This window comes from Equus asinus, chromosome 8, assembly GCF_041296235.1.
Source record: "Equus asinus isolate D_3611 breed Donkey chromosome 8, EquAss-T2T_v2, whole genome shotgun sequence".
In the NCBI taxonomy this organism is placed as follows: domain Eukaryota; kingdom Metazoa; phylum Chordata; class Mammalia; order Perissodactyla; family Equidae; genus Equus; species Equus asinus.
Window position 1 is genome coordinate 45,647,378 of NC_091797.1, and position 23,749 is coordinate 45,671,126.

At 39.9% G+C, this 23,749-nt stretch overlaps 1 protein-coding gene across 10 annotated transcripts in view; it reads right to left on the bottom strand.

Annotated features, from left to right (window-relative positions):
- Nucleotides 1–23,749, bottom strand: part of CARMIL1 (capping protein regulator and myosin 1 linker 1) — a 309,026-nt gene that overhangs the window by 149,897 nt on the left and 135,380 nt on the right. For all 10 annotated transcript variants that reach the window (XM_014851594.3, XM_014851592.3, XM_070515533.1 and 7 more), the window contains 4 exons: nt 17,395–17,492; nt 16,990–17,060; nt 16,666–16,739; nt 1,604–1,679 (listed from right to left, as the gene is read on the bottom strand). In XM_014851594.3, coding sequence (XP_014707080.2) covers nt 1,604–1,679; nt 16,666–16,739; nt 16,990–17,060; nt 17,395–17,492 — 319 coding nt within the window. The remainder of the gene's footprint in view (nt 1–1,603; nt 1,680–16,665; nt 16,740–16,989; nt 17,061–17,394; nt 17,493–23,749) is intronic.

Consider the following 23,749-nt stretch of genomic DNA (forward strand, 5'->3'; position numbering starts at 1 on the left):
GATGGCCTGGACACGTTCCTGTACTAGTGAGTTGGAACAGTTTCCTAAAGCAGGATATCCGCACCTCCTCAGAGCTCTCTTGTGCCCCATTCTGAAAATCACGAGCTTAGGTGAATGTCTGAGTGAGCCAGGAAAGCTGATTTAGTAGAGAAGCATTCTTCTCTCTGATCCCACAATCCCTGGGCTAATCTACTTCTCATTCCTCGAATGGCTCCCCTCTCCCACCTGTGATCTCTGCTGGCTTGGTCCTGCATATGGTCCCCATCCTAGCAAGGAGCAAATTAGAGGCTTTTCTTCCCAAGTGTCTGATCATGGCTCTCTGGATGGCTCCCCCACCATCCCCAGCTCCATCATCGCTGACCTCAGACACTCCCCATGTTTAACTGAAACACTTTCCGTAATTCATGCTCCCACATTTGTTCATATCTCAGCCTCTCTGGTAGATTGTGGTGATGATAACAACAGTTAACAGGTATCAAATGCCTGCAATATGTCAGGTACTATGTTAGAATTTGTACATATATCATTTACTTGTCTCAATAACCTGCAAATTACGTATACTGCAATGTCCATTCATTCATTCAACAAACTAATCGGACATTTATTTATTAAAACCATTTTTACTGAGTAGCTACTATGAGCCACAAACTCTGATAAGCACTGGATAGAGATGAATAAGACATCAACTCCAACCAGCGCACAATAATAGGTACGCAAGACGCTGAGGCCCTGGAAGGTCAAGTAACCTATCTAAGGTCACATAGCCTGGTAATAAGCGCCAGTATCTGAAACCCAGGTTTCTGTGCCCTACTCCACACTCTTTTCCTATACCACGCTGGCTCTTAATGGATCCCAAATGACTTCAGCCCATGCTCATACTGATAGTGCCTTCAACCACTCACACCCCAGGCAAATTCAGAGAACCAGCAGCCTGTCTGCTAGCAAATCTCAACCCTCCACTTTCTATAAATCCACGTCTGAATCCAAATTCTACCTCTTCACTATGATAATTGCCAAAAGAACCCAATAGACCACCTTTTTTCCACTCATAGAACAGACCAAAGATTTGGCTCCCCCATCCCTTATGAAAATTAACAGATTTCACTTTGATTTCATTTTGCTCACATATATATCTGCCCTAAAAATCATCTAGAAAATTAATGTTAACTCTCATAATTCAACCATACCAATTCTACCTGGAAACATTTCCCTAAACTCTTGGCGGGGGGGGGAAGTTTTGCGGAGACGGAATGCAAGACCGGAACATAAAATCTACTATTTGCAACTATGCAAATGTAACTTTAGCGGTTTTTGCCAACAGAATGAGGCAAACTAAAGCGAAGGCCACACTAAATGTGTCTTTCTGTTCATCATCTAAAATTACCTGAAGCAGCTGAAAACGTGAGGAAGTACTTCCCTGAAGCATCTCACATTACAAACTTTATAAAATGTCGTGCAAATCATTTATAGGAAAATATCTCCTCAAGAAATAACATGTATGCGGCTTGCCAGTATAGGGGGAAAAAACCCTTTTTTTGATAATTCTCAGGTTTTTGAAATTCAGCAAAGCCAAGCAACATTTGCAACATCTTCAATCACTTACCAGTTTTAGGTCCTTAGAAGACAGCTTGGTGAACCACTGATTGTATTCCAGAGCAGCAATGATAGGTATTAGGTCCCTAGAAGCAGAAATAACAAAAGATATAAAAGTGCTTTTACAGCAGCCATATTGGCACTTTATTTTTAATCTATGACATCCAGGTTTACTTGTTAATTTCTATTATTTACAAACACGACATCCAGACAAAGCTATTTTGACCACTAGACAACAATTAAATTCTCTAGGACAGATCTTCAGTACGCTGTAAGGAATTAAATTAGGAAATTAAATGAAATTAGTCTAGGAACTCTCATTCCTATTTCCAAAGGAAAAGAGGTTGGTAACTGTGTTTGCTTGGAAAACCTCCTTGCTCTAAGAGAAACCATATATTTAATTCCATACTAACAAGCCTTATTTCTTTAGACTGCTCTTTCATAAATTTTTTAACCATCAAGTATGTCACATATTCTCTAGAGGAGCTGATATCACGAGCAAGGATAGTGTCTAGCCTGATAATATGTGACATCAGAAGGATCCGGAATGGTTAGCATGTAATCCTAGAACCATCTGGTACTTTCTCACAGTTCTTAGTACTGATTATACACAGGAGACAGCCCAGCTGTATTTTTGTCCTACGCTTCATACAAACTCTTCAGCCATCAAGTGAAGCTATTTGCATCAGAAATCTGCCTCCACTCCATTTTTCCAGCCTGATCTCGCACAACATGTCCCCATCTCATGCTCAAGCCAAAAAGCAGACAATTGACTACTCATCAAACACACCATGCAATTTCACAATCGGAATAATCTTGTACTGCTGTGCTCAGCAATGAAAATCTATGTATCCTTCATGCCTCTATCAGACATTCTCTCCTCTATAAGCTCCCCGCTGGCCACCCCAGCTCGCATACTGCTTGCATCTCTATTTAGCATTTATTTTATTCTGTCCTGCATTATAGTCTGCTGCTTAAACATTTGTCCCTTATCACCCTCGGTTGTAAGTTCTTTCAAAACCAGCCTCTGTCTATTTCAGTTTTGTGGCTTCAGTGCAACCATATCAGTTTTATCCTCAGGGCATGACACATAGCAAATACTCAAAGTTTTACTGAAATAGAAAAGAAAGACAGAAAGCGGAAAGAGAGCTGAAAATCCACTTTAATTCATAGCTTCTGGGTACCAGGCCCTGTGCTAGGCACTCTACACGGACCATCTCATTTAAATCTCAAAACAACCCTACAAGGTACTGTCGTGTACATTTTACAGATGAAGAAACAGATGTTCGGAGACAGGCAGTGAAACTAGGCCAAAGGGAAAGAACTATGGCCGAAACCCCGAGTCTGAAGCACCACATGTGTGTAGTTTTATCAGACAAGCTTTAAAAAGGCAAAATAAGTGCCCACGGATAGTAGAGAAAAATGATGAAAAGGAATTAGTCGTCTCAGTCATGTGATTCCACATGTCATCTTCCTACCAAAAAACCTCTTTATTAACTTGGCTTAAGTTTCAGGTTTTAAAATAGTTTTAGATTAAAAAACAAGAACAACTCTTTGCATAGTTGTTCTACGGTCTTCACTCTTTCACAGCTCTCCAGTGACCATGTGCTCAGAACGAGTCCCTGTAGCTCTCCCCAGTGTCTGATGACAGGTTGTAGCTTCGAGGGTGAATCTCACCTTATTACACAGGGCTCCCAAAGCCCACGGTGCTCGAGAGTCCTCCCCTGTACTTCACCACTCAGGGACTATGACAAATCATTCTCATCTCCTTTCGTGGATTTAATGTCAAGTAGGGACCACACTTCAGAACCTCTTTATTGTGTATTCTATTCTGTCACTTGATTTGAAGTACAGCTGGCTTTTGTCATAATGAAGTCACTTTCAGGAATTGAAGAGCACATCATAATAGAACCAAGCATTACACTAATATATTATACTAATGTAAAGCACTGATGCTTTATACAGCATCATCTCTACATACGACAGGCCAAAACCTTGGGGGCAAAAATTCTGGTACACTAAAAGTCGAATCTAATATTTAAGGACACCAGAAATGTTTATGGTAAAATATTAAATTTAAAAAATATATAGCATTATAGTTCACAGTTGTTTGATATAGACAATGATTGTAATTGGTAAAAACTACATATAAAATGATAGATCTAAATGTTAACAAATACAGACACATTTTTTTTAAAGAAAAAGAAATATAGCAAAATTTTATGAGGATACTTTGCCTGGGTGGCAGCATTCGAGGTGATATGAAATTTTTCTAACAGAATTCTTGCTCCATATTTTTAAAATTTTCCCTTATGAGCCATATTCACAATCTAAAAGAGTTGTAAAATTAAATGTTCTATGGATGACGTAAATAAAATTTTATTCTAGAAAATATTTTCCATGAAGATGATGGAGTCTTGTGCATGTTGGCATAGTTTGCCTACCATGTTTCTCTAATGCCTAAGTTTTTTAATGTTAAAAACAAATTAGAAAAAGACAATCATATATTTTAGTTCATTCAGTAAACATTTATTTAGTACCTACTAAGTACTGGGCGGGGTTATTAGGCTCTTAGGGTTAAGTGATGAGTAAGAGCTGCTTTTGTGCCCCTACTAGACTCCAGTGGTGGACAAAGACTGCTACTCAGCTATCTGCAGCACAAAGGGAGACATGCTGAATAGGCGGCATGTTCAAAGTGGCCTCAGAACATGGGAGGACACGAGGACACAAGTACTGGGTCAGCTTGGCGCAGAGGGGGAAGCATCCACAGGGTGTAATTAGAACAGCACATACAAAGGCATGGGAACCTGGAAATGCCCCAGCAACTCCATCCATTCATATATTCAACAAGTGCCACCCACTGTGCATGAATCACTGGGTTGATGCAACAATGAACACAGCAAGATGGTCCCTCCCCTTGTGATACCGATAGCCTGGCATAGCCTAAGAGAAGACTCAGGAAATAAAAGCAACTATATACAGTGAAATAGTCACTTTGGAGTAGGGAGAATATGAAGTACTATGGTGCTTATAAAAGAGGCATTAATCAAGAAAAAGAAGTCAGGAAAAGTTCTTAGAAGAAGTTATTGAGACTTCTGAAATGAGGATGTGGAATGGGACACACATTCTAGGCAAAAGAAATAGTGAAAAAGCAAGGTATGGCTTAGTCAAAGAGTTTTTAATCTGACACCGGAAGCATGATCCATAAAAGAAAAAAAATGATAAATCAGATTTAATCAAAATCAAAACCTTTTGTTCCGCAAAAGATGCTGTTAAGAGACAGGAAAATCAAGTCACAAGCTAGGAGAAAATATTTGCAAATCACATTTCTGACAAAGGACTTGGTATCCATCATGTATAAAGAACTCTCAGAAGTCAATAATAAGAAACAACCAATTTGTGTGTGTGTGTGTGAGAGAGAGAGAGAGAGAGAGGAAGATTGGCCCTGTGCTAACACCTGTTACCAATCTTCCACTTTTTGCTTGAGGAAGAGTGGTACTGAGCTAACATCTGTGCCCATTTTCCTCTATTTTTTTTGTATGTGGGACACCCACAGCATGGCTTGATGAGTGGTGTAGGTCTGTACCAGGGATCCGAACTCACAAACCCCAGGCTGCCAAAGCAGAGCACACTAAACCTAACCACTACGCCACTGGGCCAGACCCCCAAATTTTTAAAATGGGCAAAAGATCTAAACAGATACTCATCAAAGAAAATGTACTGATAGCAAACAAGTACATGAAAAGATGCTCAAAATTATTAGCCATTAGAGAGATGCAATTCAATGCCAAAATGAGATACCGCTACAAACCTACTGAATTACAAATTTTTTTTTTTTTAAACTGACAATATCAAGTGATGACAAGGACACAGAGCAACTAAAATCCTCATACATTGCTGATGGGAATGCAAATGGCACATTCAATGTGGAAAACAGTTTGACAGTGTCTTATTATGTTTAACATACACTTACCATATGATCTAACAATCTCAATCCTATACATTCACCCAAGAGAAATAAAAACTTATATTTGCACAAAAACTTATATATTATTGCTTATAACAGCTGTATTCATAATTGTCAAAAACTGGAAACGACACAAATGTCCTCCAATGAAGCTATGTGACTTCCAAGGCCAGGTCAGAAAAGGTAATAATATAGCTTCTGCATATTAACCCTCTCTCTGGGACACACTCACTCATGTTATCCAGCTGCCTTGCTGCGAAGAGGTCCAGGCCACAGGGACATGCCACATGTCTGTCTCCTAGCAGATAGCCAGCATCAACCACCAGACACGTGAATGAAGCAGCCTTCAAGATGGCTCCACAGCCAGCTCCCGACTAACTGCAACAGCTTGAAAGGGCCCAAGAAAGAACCATCAAGCTGAACCAAATCAACCCCTGAGTTGTGATAGATAGTAACAATAAGTGACTGTTGTTGCAGACCCTTAAGTTTGGGGTGGTTTGTATAAAGCAGTAGACAACCAGAACACTTAGTATCTAGAAATAAAGGCTGAAAGCTACACTAGGTGAACATGACTATAGACAGGGTAACCATAAAAAGGCTTTTAAGCAAGAAATGTTTCAGCATTGTAGGTAGGATGTATCAGAGGAAGGTAACAATTTCTGCAATGCTGGCAAGATGTGTCAGAGATACGGAAGAGGCCTGAGGCAGAAGGTGGATTCAGAGACTAGAATAAGAGCCACGGTATAATACAAATTTTCCCTAAATTGACTAAAGAGTTAATACAAACCAATCAAAATGTGCATATTGTATAATGAAACTATAAAGAAACATGGACTACTAGGATAATTGTCATAACTGGGTATGGTAGGGGGAAAGGGAGGAAGTATGGTTGGAAACTGATTTATGCAAGTCTTCTAAGGAAGAATAGCCTATTTCTTGACCTAAGCGATGGACATAGTGGCTGACTTTACAATTATTTACATTCTGGTACATATCTGCACACTTTTCTCTAAGGAAACAAGTATAAGAATGGCCTTAGAGGCATTGCTCATAATAGTCATTAAGTTAACCAAATTGTCTGATCAACAGAATGGATAAATTGTGGAATGTTCATCCATGAGAATACAAAACAGAAACAAAAGTGAATAAACTATATGACAACGTGTAAAACCTCAATTTCTCAAGTACTTAACATCTCTCAAGCAGAGAATGGGAAGCTTTAAGGGACAGGAGACCGAGTATGCAGGAAGCACTTCAGCAAACACTATGCAAAAGTCGAGGTCTGAAATAAGTGACATTCAGGATTCCTAGAATTCGTTACTCTTGGAACATGCAAGCCACCATGACAGCCAGAACAAACACAGAGGCCAAAGATCAGGGAGACTCAGGCCCGGATATCAGAAACAGTATCACGGAGCCAGGAATGATCAAAACTCTGATTTGGTCCCACTTAAATAGAAATACACAAGGCAGTACATAACTAATTTCATTTCTGAGAGCTCATTTTCATGCATGGCTTTCTTAGAACAGAGTAATAAGTGAGCACATTAGCAAGGCTTGGATAAAAACTCAATTTGGCATTCACATGGACCCCCCAACTGCTATGCTGATACCACTCCACCACAAAGAACTCCCTGGATTTCCTTGGTGGGGTGTGCGTCCATCAGGACCAATCCCTCCTCGTGTTTTCACTCAGCACTGCTGTGACTATATTACATAATGCGGAAAGGTTTCCAAAGACCAGTGCTTGTCACTTTGACTGATTGTCTCATGGTGGGAAGTGGTTAACAGCTTTCTAGCATCTGTCCGTGGCATTTATTGTGCATGCTCCCAGGTTTTGCTTTGACCTCCCCAGAGACTTAATCACCATGTGACTTTTGATCTGAAGAGTAGAGCTGGCCTTGAAGAGTTACAGCAGTTTCAAGAACCCTCTCATGAGTCCTGGCAACACAATATTCTCTCGTACATTTCCATGACCCTTCTACCATTTCCATAGAATAGGAATAAAAACATTTCAAGACTCCAAACCCTGAGAAGGAAGAGCCAGTTTTAAGATTCTTTAGAGCCACGTGACAGAATCATTTCTTATATACTGTGCTGAAGAGAGATGAGACAATATTCCCTAACCTTTTTCCTGATGTAAATTTATTACACACAGAAGTTGTATTTGTTGTCGTTAATCCAGCCACTGGTTGGGGTTGTTAATAAGAGCTGGGATTCTTATTTCTCATCTCAACACCTCTGAATAATCCAAACCTTTCCTTAAAACTCAAAAGAACCAAGTTTTTCACTTATATCTTTCCAGAAGAAAACGCCATCATAAAACTAACAAGACAAGAGTATCACAGAAAACACCATGAACTAGTCTCAGGAAATTCAAAATTTTCTACAATGTAGAGATTTCGCAACTCTAATTCTTTATCTTTCAATTAAGAAAACTGGTCAGTTTATATAGTTGTTCATTTAGAAAGAGGGCAAACCTATGAGAACATAAAAATAGCAAGTATTTATTTAAACAGTTTTATGTATTATCATGAAGTGTTTTAAATACATTAATCCAGATATTCTTCACAATAACTCAAGGAGGGGGCACTATCATTAACAGCCTTTTACAGATGAAGACCCCCAAGGCACAGAGAGGTTAGAGAGCTGCCTCTGGTCACCAAGTTAGTCTGGGCAGAGCCAGGATTTAAACGCAGGCAGTGTGACCCCATGAGCTCTTGTCTTAACTGTGCTATCATCACACTAATGAGTAATCTGGTTTCCACATGGTCAAGAGTCTTCAATCTACTCTACAGGTGAACCCAGGGTGGGATATCCATAGGGTTTCAGGTCACAGATTCCAAACCTCTGTCATCACATTCAACCAACCTCTTAGTTTCTAATTTTTCAAATTACTATACTACGTCAATACTAACATACAGTCTCAAGTGATTTTTTTTCTTTAAAGATTTTATTTTATCCTTTTTCTCCCCAAAGCCCCCCAGTACATAGTTGTATCTTCTTCGTTGTGGGTCCTTCTAGTTGTGGCATGTGGGACGCTGCCTCAGCGTGGTTTGATGAGCAGTGCCATGTCCGCGCCCAGGATTCAAACCAACGAAACACTGGGCTGCCTGCAGCGGAGCGCGCGAACTTAACCACTCGGCCACGGGGCCACGGGGCCAGCCCTCAAGTAATTTTTTAAATATCGCTTGTGCTCTTGTTGCTGTGGACTTCAAAAATAAGCTGCTAATATTTGAGGGCTATTAAAACAAGTTAAAATGCAAAAAGAAAGAAGTTGGTAAGCAATTTAGAGTCTAAATCACTTGCCAAATTCTTTGCTGCTCTAGATTCTAGATAATCTATTGAATTAGCAGTTCGTACCTCATCTTTCTGATCTGTATGACTTCACAACAATTGAATTTTTCCAGTTACTATTTTCGGGCCAAATTTCCCTCCTTACTCCCTTGCCCCTGCCTGCCTCCTCCTACAATTTCCCTGAAATTTTTAAAATACGACTTTTACATAAACATTGTGAACTACCTCAGGAAAGTGTTAACGAACAAAAATAATCAACAGATTTGAAAGATGTCTAGCAAGCCTCATAATCTACCATGTCAGAAAAGTACAAAGGTAGAGAGAATAATCCAATGAACATCATGGTGATTATCTGTAGCACATCCACATACCAGAGGAGTGAAGACCTCCCCCTAATAAATCTTACGAACATTCCAAGGCTCAAAACAGGTGTTTCATACAAGAATGCAGCCCTGCCACCCCCCATGCTCTCTGCACACACACAACGGAATATGCTCTCTCGAGGACAAGCTGCTAAAGCACAGAACCACAGCATTATCTTCCTGATATCTTCATTTGATAGCCTTTCTGGGGATAATCTAGACTTTCCTCCTTTATATCTAGTTTGAAAATGGGAGTCGGAGAGCTTTAAAGTTTAAAATGTCATAGATCAGCTATTTCTTCCTGATATCCTAATTTATATAGAGGTATATCCTGATTATTATTAAACAATTAGTTGGACCACTCACTAACTCTGTGAAGGATGTGACAACCTGAAACACTTCAGAGATGAGGACATTACCAGAGGTCTAAGAAAGTGGTCTCAAAATTTTTTGATCATTCACTCCAAACCGAGAAGTATTTTGGGCACAAACCTACCTAAAACCTGTGTTTATCTATAAATTATACACATGTGCTACTGTCCCAATAATTAGGCACAGTATAAAACATACACATACATACAAATAAAATGGATGAGAAAAAAATAAACATAACCACGTTCTACTATTTTCTGCACATTCTTTGACATATCATCAACTTGTTCACCAGAGTCCATCTGATGCAGGTTGGAGACCACTGTTTTACAGAATTATTTACAGAAATTTTGGAACGGAAACAGAAGCTAATACTATTTACACCTGATTCCACACTTCAAACAGCATTTCTTCCTTTCTAAATGAGAGCAAGAATAAAGAGATGGAGCTTAGATTAGGAAAGAGTTAGACCAGTGCCCTTAGGACAACCTTGATAAGCATTAATCCACTCTCAAAACTCTTCTCCTGAAAGTATCAGGCTCAAGAACGTCACCCTGATGAGTAAGATATATGACATCACAAAAACATGAGTCTAAGGGAATGAACTGCTGGCTGGGCTCTCAAGAGTCAAGTTTAAACTCAATGATGCATGTCATTGAGTCTTCAGAGGATTGATGAGATTAGCGACTCTTAAAAATCTTCTGGGAACAAGAAAAATCGATGTATTTAAAGCTATATACTCTCTTCTCCTTAGCACCACTGCCTCTGCCCTCCTCACTCCCTGCCACTTCAAATTACAGTGTAATTACATTTTCAACATGTCAGCTCACAGACCCTTGAGAGATCCCATGAAAAATGTGTAACAAAGCCTTTTTCAAAGCGATGCTTCTTTTTGGCCCATTGATACCTAAACCAGAATGAATTTTAAGAATATACTTAAATAACATTTTGGAAGCTATAAATAACAACCAAGTAGGCATTTTCCAAGTACTTCCTAATTAGTTTTCTTCTCCAGAGACTAACTGGATGGATCTAGTGTGGCCACTGTCATCCTCACACCTAAACGTTTATTCAGTAACAACAGGGTCCCTGGCCCCACATTCAGTTCCAATGGAGCATTAGTTAGTTAGTAATCAATTACAGCATTCAAGTTGCTTGTAAATCTACCCTGAAGCTCCTGGGCAGACCCTGAAGGTTTCAGTGAGGTAGCCGAATATACAGAACAGGGAGGCTGGTCTACAGCGACAAGAGAATAGCATGCTGGACGACACATAAGCGGCCTCAGGATGATGTACATGTTCTCCATTCCTCAATTCATTTTCAGAGGAGTTAATCTCATCAATCCTCTGAAGACTGTCAATGGGTGAGGCTATATAGGTCATCTGATATAACGGTTACAGTAATAGAACACAGCACATCTCTGAAGAAGAGCAGATCCCAGGCACATGTGAGGTGTCAGGACATTAGTAGGGTCTCTGCGGTGAGAACAGTGACAAGGGCAATGCCCTAGCCCTAGTCCTGCACCTTCTAAATCCATCTTCCACGTGTGGTGATGGACTCACACACATACAGATTATCGTTTCCTCCATCTCTGTGCTTCAGATGATAAATCTGCCAAAACCACGCTAAGATCTCCCATTACCAGACCTGCAACATTAACAGCAGTGCCATAGACATGTCTCAAATCTCCCACTTTGGATCTGAACTGCTCCTGGAAAAACGGTAGTTACAAACCCCTAGGTGCAAAAAGGCAATGACCTGGGTGAGTGAACTGAAAGAAACACACAGAATTGTATAGGAATTCAGACATGATTCAGCCATTGGTTGGTAACACAGAGCAAAATCAGGTTAAGAACACCATTAAAGCAACAACCGCCAGCCTGAGTATGGGGGAGAAAGTATTGGAGTAATCTGATGGCATTCCTAAACATAATACCCTCAGTCTCCCAGGATTCTGCCGTGCCCTCTAGCACAGCTGAGTTTCCCTTGAATATCCTTTATTCTGAGCCACTGGTTTGACTGCGGAGTATCATGCTGTATAGCACAAATAAGACAGGACGTGGCCCAGCCCTCATGAACTTCCATTCCAGGAGCACTGATGGTTTTAAGGACTGTTAAGAATGGATGTTTCTAACTATGATAACTAAAAGTATTAGGGAGAAAGAGTGGAATGAAAAAATAAAGCTTTAAATGATGGCCATCAAGAGAGCTTTCACATTGATTATACGAAATGAGAACAGCTTTCTAGAAGAAGTCTGGCTGAAATGATCAGGTTCAGGGACAGCTACGTAAATGCACACAGAATGTTCTTTAATAAATGTAAATGGTGAACAAAACTGCTTATTTCTATCTGAATTATGTTCAAATCAGGACAGAGTGGGAAAATTCATACATAGATAAGAGAATTATTGCTCTCATTTGCTAACAAACTCTAGTTCAACATGTAGCCCAGTTAATCTCTCCTCTTGCACCTCCAATTTGTCTAATTCCTCCATTCTCCTCTCCATGATTCACATCTAAATGAGAAAAATAATAATATGCCTTTTTGTAAAACCTCTCAAGTTTACAGAATGACCCACATCACACACAAATTATGCCACCATGAATACTTCCAGACAACTGTACCATCTGAATAGACCATTCTTTCATGGATAAGCATGCTCAAGCTTCTCATACACAGAATGTTCACCCATCATAATTTGTTGTAACTTGATTGGCAAAATATTATTAATACAGGCCATATAACAGGACTGAGAGCAACCTCTTCATATAGAAGCTGGATAGAAGTTGGCTCTAATTTTAATAAAAAGAATCATGGGGAAAAATCAGACCCTCAAGAAAGACGCAATAAACTGAAGATTACAGTGATTAAGATAGAGCTCTGAAAAAAAGAGTATTTAGGCATTAGCAGGAGAAATGACCTCTAGAGCAGTAATCATTGTTACAAATCGAGCCCACTGCTGTAAAAAAAAAATCTTCAGAACCCCCTAATTTTCTAATATTTAGTTATTATATACTAAGTACTACACGAGAAATATATTACATACATTATAAAACAGAAACAGACATTTTTACATGAGTCAACAAATATAAATAGAAGTTCTAATATTTTTTGTAGCTTATCTTACATTTTCCTTTGGGTATTCACATCCCATATCAGAAACCACTGATCTACAACAGGAGTCAGCAAACTACAGCCCACAATGCATATTTTTGTAAATAAAGTTTTATTGGAACACAGTCACATTCATTCATTTACATATTGCCTAGAGCTGCTTTCAAGCTACAACAGTGGTGATACATAATTTCAACAGTGACTGTCTGCCCCATAAAGCCTAAAATATTTACTATCTGGCCCTTTCCAGAAAAAGTTTTCCAACTCCTGATCTAGAGTTTCAGTAGTGAAAAATGTCTTTCTAGCCCTTAAGCTAGAAAACCAGATGATTATGATCCACCTCATTAATGCAGTGTTTACTGATGAACTGAAACTTCTCCAGCTAAGGAATTAGGAAAAATCTTCTTGGAGGAAAATCCTAAAAGTTTTGACAAAGTTTCTCAATTTTGGACAGCATTCTTTCTTTCTTTTTTTTGAGGAAGATTAGCCCTGAGCTAACATCTGCTTCCAATCCTCCACTTTTTGCTGAGGAAGGCCGACCCTGAGCTAACATCCATGCCCATCTTCCTCTACTTTTATATGTGGGACGCCTATCACAGCATGGCTTGCCAAGCAGTGCCATATTCGCACCCAGGATCCGAACTGGCGAACCCCAGGCCGCCTAAGTGGAACGTGTGAACTTAACTGCTGCACCACTGGGCCGGCCCCATGGATAGTATTCTATATATTTCAAGTAACTGTAGATATAGTTCCCTCTGCGACAGAATAATCACCAAATTAAGCACAAGTGGATTAGCTGGAAAGTTCAGCACTGAAGCTATGTATAATCTATTAACACTGCAAAAGGGATTAAAGGTGTAACAGACAAAGAAACACCTCAGGCTGCCCTATGGTGTCTTCACTCCTATAGGCCTGATGTTCTCCAAGTATGGTCCATGGACTCCTGGGGGACCCTGAGATTCATTCAAGGGGTTCACAAGTTCAAGACTATTTTCATAATAATACAAAAACAAACTTGTCCTTTCCACCGTGATGACATTTGCACGGATGTTGCAAAAGCAATGGTAGCGAAAAGTACTGGCACCTTAGCAGGAACCCAGGCAGCACCCCCACGCTGTGCTGTAGACACCATATCCTTCACCACCACAAACCCATAGTTTCTCTAAACAAATGGCAATTTCATTGAAGAATGTCCCTGACGAAGAAGTAAAATGTACTCATTTTATGAAATCTGAGCCCTTGACTAATGGCTTTTAAATATTCTGTGTAACAAAATGGAAGTATCACAAAATGCTTCCTCTATATATACCAAAATGATAACCGTTCCAATGTAGAGTATTTGTGTGATAGCTGGAATTAGAAGCAGAACTAGCTCCTTTTTTTCCTGGAACACCATGAAAAGAATGACAAAGTATGGTTATTCAGACTTGGGATTTAGCAGATATTTTCTCTCAAATGTAAGATGCTAGCCAGTCACTGAAGAAAATTACCTGATAGCACCTTTTTCCAATAGTAAAATTATATCTTAAAGCAAAAATTTGATTTTGGGGAAACTTTTTCTGCCATTGACAGCTTTGCTGTACTTAAAACCTTTTCAGATAAGATCGGTGCTGATAGTTAACAAATGTCTCTTTCTCCCTCTGTTGGACAACAGCAAAATATTTGGACACTATGCATAACTCAGTGAACCAATATTTTCTAAATGACCAACGTAGGGCGCTGCAAAATCATGTATGAGTAAGACCCATTCAAAGTAGAAGGTGGACCAAATGGATTTCAATGTGACAAAATACAAAAAAGTTCACTAATATGGTTTCAGATACCTCGTTGCAACTGATCTTTCAGAAACTGTCACTTGTTGAGTTGTGGTGAAGTATCAAACATAAATTTCTCTAATTACGTGAAACGGCTATTAAAAACACTCCTTTTTCTAACTACACATCTGCATAAGGTTGGATTTTCTTTATATACTTCAGTCAAAACACTATATACTGGGCCAGCCCTGTGGCCGAGTGGTTAAGTTCTTGCGCTCTGCTTCGCGGCCCAGGGTTTCGCTAGTTCAAATCCTGGGCAGACATGGCACCTCTCATCAAGCCACACTGAGGGGGCATCCCACATGGCACAACGGGAAGGACCCACCACTAAAAATATACAACTATGTACCAGGGGGCTTTGGGGAGAAAAAAGGAAAAATAAAATCTTTAAAAAAAAAAAAAAAACACAACGTATCCTAACAAAGTGAACACAGAAGCAGAGATGAGAATCCAGCTGTCTTCTATTAAGTCAGAAATTAAAGACATTTGCCAAAAGGTCAACTGATGCTACTCTTCTTGCTGACTTATTTTTGTTTTGGAAAATATATTTATTTTTCATAAAAATGGCACCTATGTTGGCCTGTAATAGGTTTATTAACATTATTTTTAAAGGGATTAATAAATATTTTTAATTTTAGTTTTAATTTCTAATGTGATAAACACCAAAAGATATAACCCACATAAACAAAAGCTCAATCATTTTCAAGAATGCAAAGGGATCCTGGGACCAAAAACCTTGAGACCTGATACTGTAGACCAACCCACTTCTATCTCATTCTACATGAAATTTTCTATTTTTATTGGAAAGTACTTACAAAGTAAAACATTCTATTTTTTTGTTTTTCAGTTCACTTTTTCATGAGCTACACAAGAAATACCTTGCCTAAACTTGAGTATGAAGTTCCCTCATACATAGGAAGAGGGAAAATGGCTCTAGGCAGGAAAAACCTGCCTGCTGCATAAAAAAAGCAAGCCAATCCAAGCTTGAGGCAGGGGGAGGAGCAGCTTTAGGCACTTCAGCCACCATTACAGACACAGCTGAACCCGCTTCACTGTCCTTCGCAGACCCAGGCTGTGCAGGGAGGAGTCATACCCATGCAGTATACTTTTTCTTTGCTCAATTCAGTTGGCTAGAACTCTTTGGGGAGCCTACTACAATTCTGGATTTCCTGCCAGGTAAGTGGAAAAATTCTTTGACATGACATTTTGGGGGGCAAGATGCTGGTGGTAAGAAGAGGTGATAATCCTCTTGGCAATTCCAGTTGTCCAAATGGCCTAAAAGGAACAGCTGGAATCCCAGAGTTCTCTCTCAATTCCAAACAGAAAAAGATTTATTGGGCTGGGGTTCCCTGCCATAGGGCTGATATCTGTACACCTAAAATAAGTAGCAGCATATCCACGGTGGAGGAGACTGGAATAGGACAGGATAAATTACCAGAAAAGACACGGGAGAGGCGAGGGCAAGGCTCAACTTTGTCGGGGAGTGAAATAACTGGGATAGGTCTGCCCCTGCAGAGAGAAGGAGCAACTGAATGAGGCTTTTCCCCTGGGGCCTGATCACACTAGCCCACAGCGCTAAATATATTAAAGTCAAGATCTTAAAACCTAAAGTCTCTCAAATAACTCGTAACAGGTTCTACAGTTCTATTATCACTATCAGAAGGCAGATATTGGCAAACTGCTTTCCACCAACATACGCACACATACCCTCAACAATCCCCAATTCATAAAGACATTGTAAACTAAAAGTCATCTGTTAGGATTTCAGCGTAAAATTTCCTCCTAGAAAAATGCTTTAAATGGCAGGCAGTCATATAAAATAGTACTATATTTTATACACGGGATAGATGAAATAGACCTTTGCAGGCCGGTATAAGAACCTAAGAATTATATCATTTCCATAGTTTCTAACTACAAACTCTAGATTTGAGATACACACATGAACCCCCACCCCAAATCATTCATAGTGATGAACACATTCGAAAATACTACTTGAAAGGTAAAATCCAGAGATTCTTAGATTCTCCTGATTCCCTGTATAAAACGATTTTCTGGAGATAATGTACATCCGTAAGCATCAACAGAGAAGTGCAGCTCTGAGAGCAAAATTAGGAGTAGACGAAAGGAAAAAAAGAAGTAGCTTACCTGTGATCAAGATGACTGAAGTCTTGTAAATTCAATTCCCTGGTGTCTTGTGTCAGATAAATTGTATCCACATCCTATTTGAAATATAATTCAGTCATGTAAATAGTCCGCATAGATGATCAGGGAAGCAAGAGAGATGCAAAGAGAATTAGACAATGACATAGGCAGATATTTATGTAATCTGAGGGAGGAAGATTTTAAACAAAAAAAAAAATAAAGAGTGGGGAAAAAGAAATAAGCCAGTCAAATATGGGAATAGTCTCCAGCTGTGTGTGAATGTGTGCATGTTAGTGTGTGTGTGCATGTGCGCACAGATACACTTACCCATTGTACTTCTTCCCTGTATGAAAATCCAAGCCAGTCACAAACACAGGCATACATCTGAGAAAATCCACCTGAAATATACAACGGAAACGTGACGGGTTTTCGGCTAAGTGATTTTTAAGTTAAAATTTACAAGCTTAAATACGGCTGATGTCGACAATGCTGATATTCTTTCCGTTTGGGAAAAGAGCAAAGATTCTCCCCCCGTCCTATAGTAAGTACATAGCAGGGTGCAATACAGCTTAAATATAGGACTTTTGTCCACCAACCTGAAGTCTGTGCGGTGCTAATTACACCTTAAAACTAATTGTACCTTTACAGTAGCATACCAGGAATAGACTTAACTTCCTGGCAGGGGGACATCCATGCAGCCGTTTACATTTTGATTTTAAAATGCATGCTCACCACAGGGGCCCTGCTCGGCCACGGTCTGGCTGTCCCACAGGGCCTGGAGACTGGCCAGTCGCTCAGATGGCTCCATGGAGACTTTTTTCATGATTCTCCTGTAAAATGAACAAGAACGAATTTCAAAAACCAAGTTTTTTGAACTGCACATAGAAATCTATTTTGTGATCCACCTTTTTTTAAACAAAGATGGGTGTCACTTCAATTTGGGTAAATATAATTCCATTTTTTGAGCACTAGGGAGCTAGAAATCTATAGGAATAATAATAAACCCCTTTATTTAACTTCCCTTTGTAAGCTAAAGATATCTGGCAACGTAAATAGTCTCCATGTTATTTAGCTGTTTTATAACATTAGATTTTATTAGAATAGTTAGAAAATAGTGTGTTCTACTTAATGAATTGAGTTATATTATGTGTATACTAACCATAAATTACTAACTTTCAAAGAATTAAAGTACAACTCTCCTCCCTTGTCCTTTCATAGTACCCTGTACAAACGTCCATCCAGAAACTGAGCATTTCATACTGGAAGAGCTGTTCTTTTTACCATCTCTTCCCCTGGACTATCATTCCTCTGGAGCCGAGAACATGTCTAACCACGCCGCCCACAGCCCCACTCTCACCCTCAGGACCTAACAAAGTTCCTGCCCACATAGGCAGAGGCAGCACAGAATCATGGTCAAAACAGAGTTTATTAGAACAGTCTCTGGGGCATGGTGAAGTCTCAAGAAATGTTAGTTCATGCCGTTGTAGTTATCACATAGTAATCAGTTAATGAATAATTTGTGAATTAATTCACCCCCAAAATTGTATTAAATGTCTACAGGGTGCCAAGACCCATTACCAGGTACTAGGTAGGCATCTAACCACAAATAAAATAGAAAACAGATATTGTCCCTGCCCTCACCAAGCAAGCAGTCTGTTATGAGAAAGAGACAAATAAACAGGCAATATGAGAAGAGAAGTACTAATATAGGGGAGTACAGGGTGAAAGAGGGGGCAGAGAAGGGGCACTTGGCGAAGTCTCTGGTGGGGCGGGCAGTGGAGAGTGGGGAGTTGAGAAATGCTCTTCAATACATAATACATCTATGCTAAGACCTAAAGGAGGAATAAAGAGTTACTCAGGTGAAGCGTTGGGGGAGGAGGTGCAAATCACGGACTGGGAAAGTGTTTCAGATAAAGGGACGGCAAGTTCACAGAGAAGAGAAAGCCTGTGCTTACCAGAAACTGAATACAGTTCAAAAGAGTTAGCCAAAAAAAAAAGAAAACCACGTAATAGGGATGGGGCAACAGAGGAGTCTGGGGAGCTAGGCAGGAACCAGGTCAGGTCATGTGAGCCTTAAGGGTCAAATTAAGGGTTTTTATTGTAAACGCGAAGAGGAGCCAGGCAAAACCTAAACAGGGAGTATGAGATGATTAGACAAGCGCTGTAAACAGTATCTGGGAGTGGAGGAGGTGGGACCCGGGACAGACTTTGGCAATCAAGTGAGAAGTTAACAAGAAATTCCTGGGACTGTTAACAGCCCAGTGAGAGCGAAGGTCATGAATTTTTGGTGGTACCAAGGTGAAGAGCTGTGGGGTTTTCTCCTGCAGCTCCCAGCAGCCCAAAAGTGTGTTGAGAAAGGGGCAGTTGGCTTGCTGCAGGCTTGCAGGCTTTCCAGGCAGGCGAGCCAGAAAAACAGAGGGGACAGAAGGAGCCAAAAGGGCCTAGCTGAAGTAACAGACACTGTGGGAAGGCAAGAAGAGGATGGAAGGAGGGGATAAAACTAAGGGATCCAGGTCCTGGAGGCCCTGAAAAAGTCCAAATACTGGTACTTCCAAGGGAGAGAAAGTGAAAGGACTAGAGGCTGCGGTCAGAGAGGGATGACTAAATTGTGATTTCAACACAGAAGAAGCTGTTCCAGGAGGTGACAAGGTTTAGGGCGTGGCCATCAAAGGTAAAGTGGGGTGGACGTCAGAGATTATGGGCTGTGAGGAAGGGTGCTCATGGGTCATAACCTGACAGGACCACGACAGCAGCTGGGTGCAAAGTGGTGCAATACACATACTAAATCCTATTGGACATAGTATAATCTCTCTTCAATGATTTGACAGCACTTTGGCTATGTAGAACGCTCTCAGTCATCATTAGGAATTTCAAACTCCAAGTTGAGTATTAAAAGAAAATGTTCTCAGTTATTTCTGTTTCCTGATTGGACAGATTCCAGATGAAATGTACTAGAGCTTGACAAATTGCCTGGTTGGCTTGCTCTACTCCTAGAGACAACCTCAAATGCATACCAAAGCATTTAAAAACAAACATTCCGCTAGCATTGAAATTATTCCTACTTGTTTGCAATTTTTATGATTGAAGCATAATCAGGTACAACCAATTGATGTCAAATGTCATTAATTCTCTCAAATTCCTGTGTAAATGCATAAGAGCTACAAGTGCAACATGATTTTTCTCTGTTTTGCCTGAAAACATCTATGATTAAGTCCTATTATTCTAAAAGTCCTTAATTTGGGGGCAGCTAGGGGTTTAAGAAGACATTCACAATGAAACCGGTATATTATAGAATCTGGCAATTTGGAATGGTTCGTCTCGGGTCAGTACTATCATTCGGGTATTTCAGTGGCATTATTTTCTGGCTACAAGTCAGTGAAGCCAGACATTATGCAAAGAAATCACAGAGCTGTCGGAGGCAGATACAAGCATTTACACAGCTAAATGAAGTCAGCCTTGGACACACCAAGCTGGACTTATATCTGACTTCATCTGAGATCAGATTTCTCGTCTAAAATTCTTGCTTTATTTCAACAGAACTGCAGGCCATGCTGTTTCAACGATGCACAGGATGAAGTTAAGCTAGTCAAAAGCAGGAAGAAAAGGCAAAATCTTTGGCAGGAAGCTGGGAGGATTAAGAATAGGAAGGTGGCAGTCTAGGATTATAGGGAGAAATACACTTCACGACAGATTCAGAAACCAGAGCCTCAATTTTGCTCCAAAAACAACCCTGGACATTCACACTCAGGGGTAAGGAGAAGTCAACTGGAGAGTGAGGGAGGCAGCGGCCACTGAAGATGTCGGTGTGAACAGGGCCCTGCCATGAGGAGGCTACACCTGGCATCTTCCCTCACCTTCAAAACACTCTTCAAAGGAGTCAGTCTGCGCTTTTCCAACTAGCTCCACTTCTGTAACACTTCTCACCTTTCTTTTTTAAGGAAGTAAAAAAACTTGAATTTCAGGAACTAAAGGAGTCTCATGAAACAAGTACATTTATTTACATAAGAGAGAAAGCGCTAAGAATTCAACTTCCAGAAGGCAGCAACAGTGCCGTAAGTATTCTAACATTATGCACAGAAACAATGACTGGAAGGAAAACCCACCCCACACAACTTGTTTTCTGCCTGGAGCTAAATAACAGCAAAGAGCCCATCTGTGCATGCATCACAGGGCTCTGGCTCACATATAGGTACACAGAGAGAGAAGGTATGTCAGAAAGACAGACAGACAAGGGATTTGCCGTCAAAATAAGTACCATAATAGGTAAACCAAAGTCCTAGAAATCAGATATGCAGGGCCTGCCGCTCACCTGCAGGCAGCACTATATAGTTGAACCAACTATATTTACATCGGGTGCATTTAATTTACGTAAGACTCAGAAAATAGTTACGTGTGGCAAAGAGCAGTGAACTAGACGACAAGCACACCAGCTATCTATGCAAATCTCATGCTTAAATTGCAGACATGGAAAAAATCTGTAAATTCTTTTAATCCACTTAAAGTCATTGATTTATTTAAAATTCAATTCCAAGGCTCATCCTAGGCAAGATGGCAACTGTATCCAGAATAGTATGTGTTTTACTAATGGAAACCACACCACAAGAAAATGCAACTTACTGCTTTAGAAAAGTGATGAGATGACCAGCGCCTGGAAAGCACCTTTCTTTTGTTGACAAATAAACTTCTATTTTCCTTCTTTTCTCCACAATAAGCTCACCTTTTCATACTTCAATCAGCTTGTGACTTCGTAGAGACTTGTAATACTATTTTTATTATAATAGTAAAGAAACATTGCCCTAACATACCAACGCTAATACTCAGCCAACTTTTAAATGTGTCACATATGAAAGAATCATCAAGCATGCTGAAAGCCTAAGAAAAAAATCACGTTAGAAGGTTACTATTCTGCCACGGAAAAAGGACGTTATTATCCACATTTAACAAAAAAAAAAATCAAACTACAGACATTCAATCAACTTACATATAATTTTTAAAAATCATAAACATCAAAGGAATTCCCTACAAATGTCACCAGTTTCCTTTCTGACAGCATAGGCCTTCATTCCGACGCCTCTGGGTGACGGGCTGCCACAGCTCATGCAGCCAAAACTTCTGGAGCGCTATTAAGCAGTTTACATGAGTTGATTCAATTTGCACAAAACTGCATTAACATCATATTCCCTGAAGCATTCAGAAGTGAGTTAACTTGCCTAGAGTCTCAGCCGCTAAACTATCCAGACAATCTGACACCTTCCAGTTCCACCCTGAGGCTCTCTCCACTCCAGTTCATAAAGCAGACCCACAAGAACGATTCTCCCGTAAGTGGAACTGTTATTTTATTCCAAAGTTGGAAAGCCTTCTCTAGCTCCCCGGTGCCTATCCTTGAGGCTTCTATTCAAACCCTCTCTCCTTGGACCTCATCTTGACATCCCAGTGATATCCGCAGGCTCCCAATTCCAACCACACTGGGGGGCTGCTGTCTCCTGAAGGCCGGCTGCACCTGCACCAACCCTTCCCTCTGCTTCCAGCCTTGACATTTCCCACAGAATTCTCCCCGGGCCCACCCCCGACAGAAGTCCTCCTCTCAAACAAAGAGAAAAGCAAACACAAATCCAACACTAATTTTTTGACATCCCAAGTTAAATGTTACTTTCCCTTGTCTGAAATCTGGGACTCTCACTCTCTTCATCATATTATTTGTGGAACTTTCTTACATGACTTTTAGTCCATAAATTCTTAGAGGGCAGGAAACATGTTACTCATCTATGCGTGACTGGGGAATCTCTTGAGTGAAGCTTTTCTACATTCATTCTAACTTGCCTTAATGACTTAATTTAATGTAAGAAAATCTAGCTTGGTTTTGGAGAACGGCCAAGGTTCTTGTTATTAGAAAAGCTGAAGGCCATAACACAAAACAGCTTCCTGAAGAGAACTGCCATTACAGACACCTCTGTGAAAACAGATTAAACAAACTTAGACCATAAATACTTCCCTAGATTGCCCCACTGCCATTGTCTTAGGTGAGGCCTCCAATGATAGGCAAGATCGCAGAGCAAAGATGAGAATGTTCACAAAACAATGCTAAGAGGGAGTTGATTTTTAAACCTAAATTTTCTTCTTTAATCTTTAAATTTTCTCTATATTTTGAACTAAACTTTCATTATATAATGAGGGAGGAAAATGTAATTTTGTAACGGAAGGCGAGAGGAAGAGATAAACACGCTTCCATATATGTTAGAGGGAGGTGAAGAGAAGATACTGGTGTGAATATTAATTTTAATGAAAATTCTTCATTTTTTTTCCTACCTACGGTCTCTTGACTATAGTCAAGAGGACTGATTATATTTTATAGATATTTATATACTACTTTTATAGTTGATTTTGGTCATAGATGTTATTTTCAAAACTATATTTGGGTAAACCAGAAATTCAGGTCTTTGCAGGTGTTGTTTCATTTATATCCAGCCAAACACAGATTATTCGAGAACTGATCATCTGAACTGAGGGCTGCCCCATCTGTGTTCGTCCTGATTCTTCTGGTTCTTGCTATCTGCTCGTCAGACATTTTCCTGTCGACCAGTCTCTACCAGAAATGCCCTGAGCAAGGAAGGAGAGGAGGGCTGGGGACCCAAGGTCACTAAGATGGGCTCAGGTAATATATTTGATGGGACAAATGACTCAAACAAGGCTTGAAGATTCTAAATATAGTTTCATATTCTCCAACTTACTATGAGTGGAATGTATGACACTACTGGGGACATATTTTACTTTGCATGTTCTATATTATTTATGTAAAGGAAGTATTTCCCTTACTGACAGCTTTGACTTAAGGCATACTAGGAATGTAGAAGAAAAGATACAGTTACCCACTTCTTCACCCTCTCTAGCCGCAATAACCAACACCAACATAACTATACATTTCTCCTGCCGAAATCATGTAGCACAATCTAAGGAACTTCCAGAGTAAAGGCACAACATGTAAGTCACAAAATATTAAGAGTTTATTTTGACAAGCTAACTGTGTGTTGGGGAGGAAAGCGAAATAAAAGTCAAATACATTTAAGTTATTTAAATTCTCTGCCAAGTC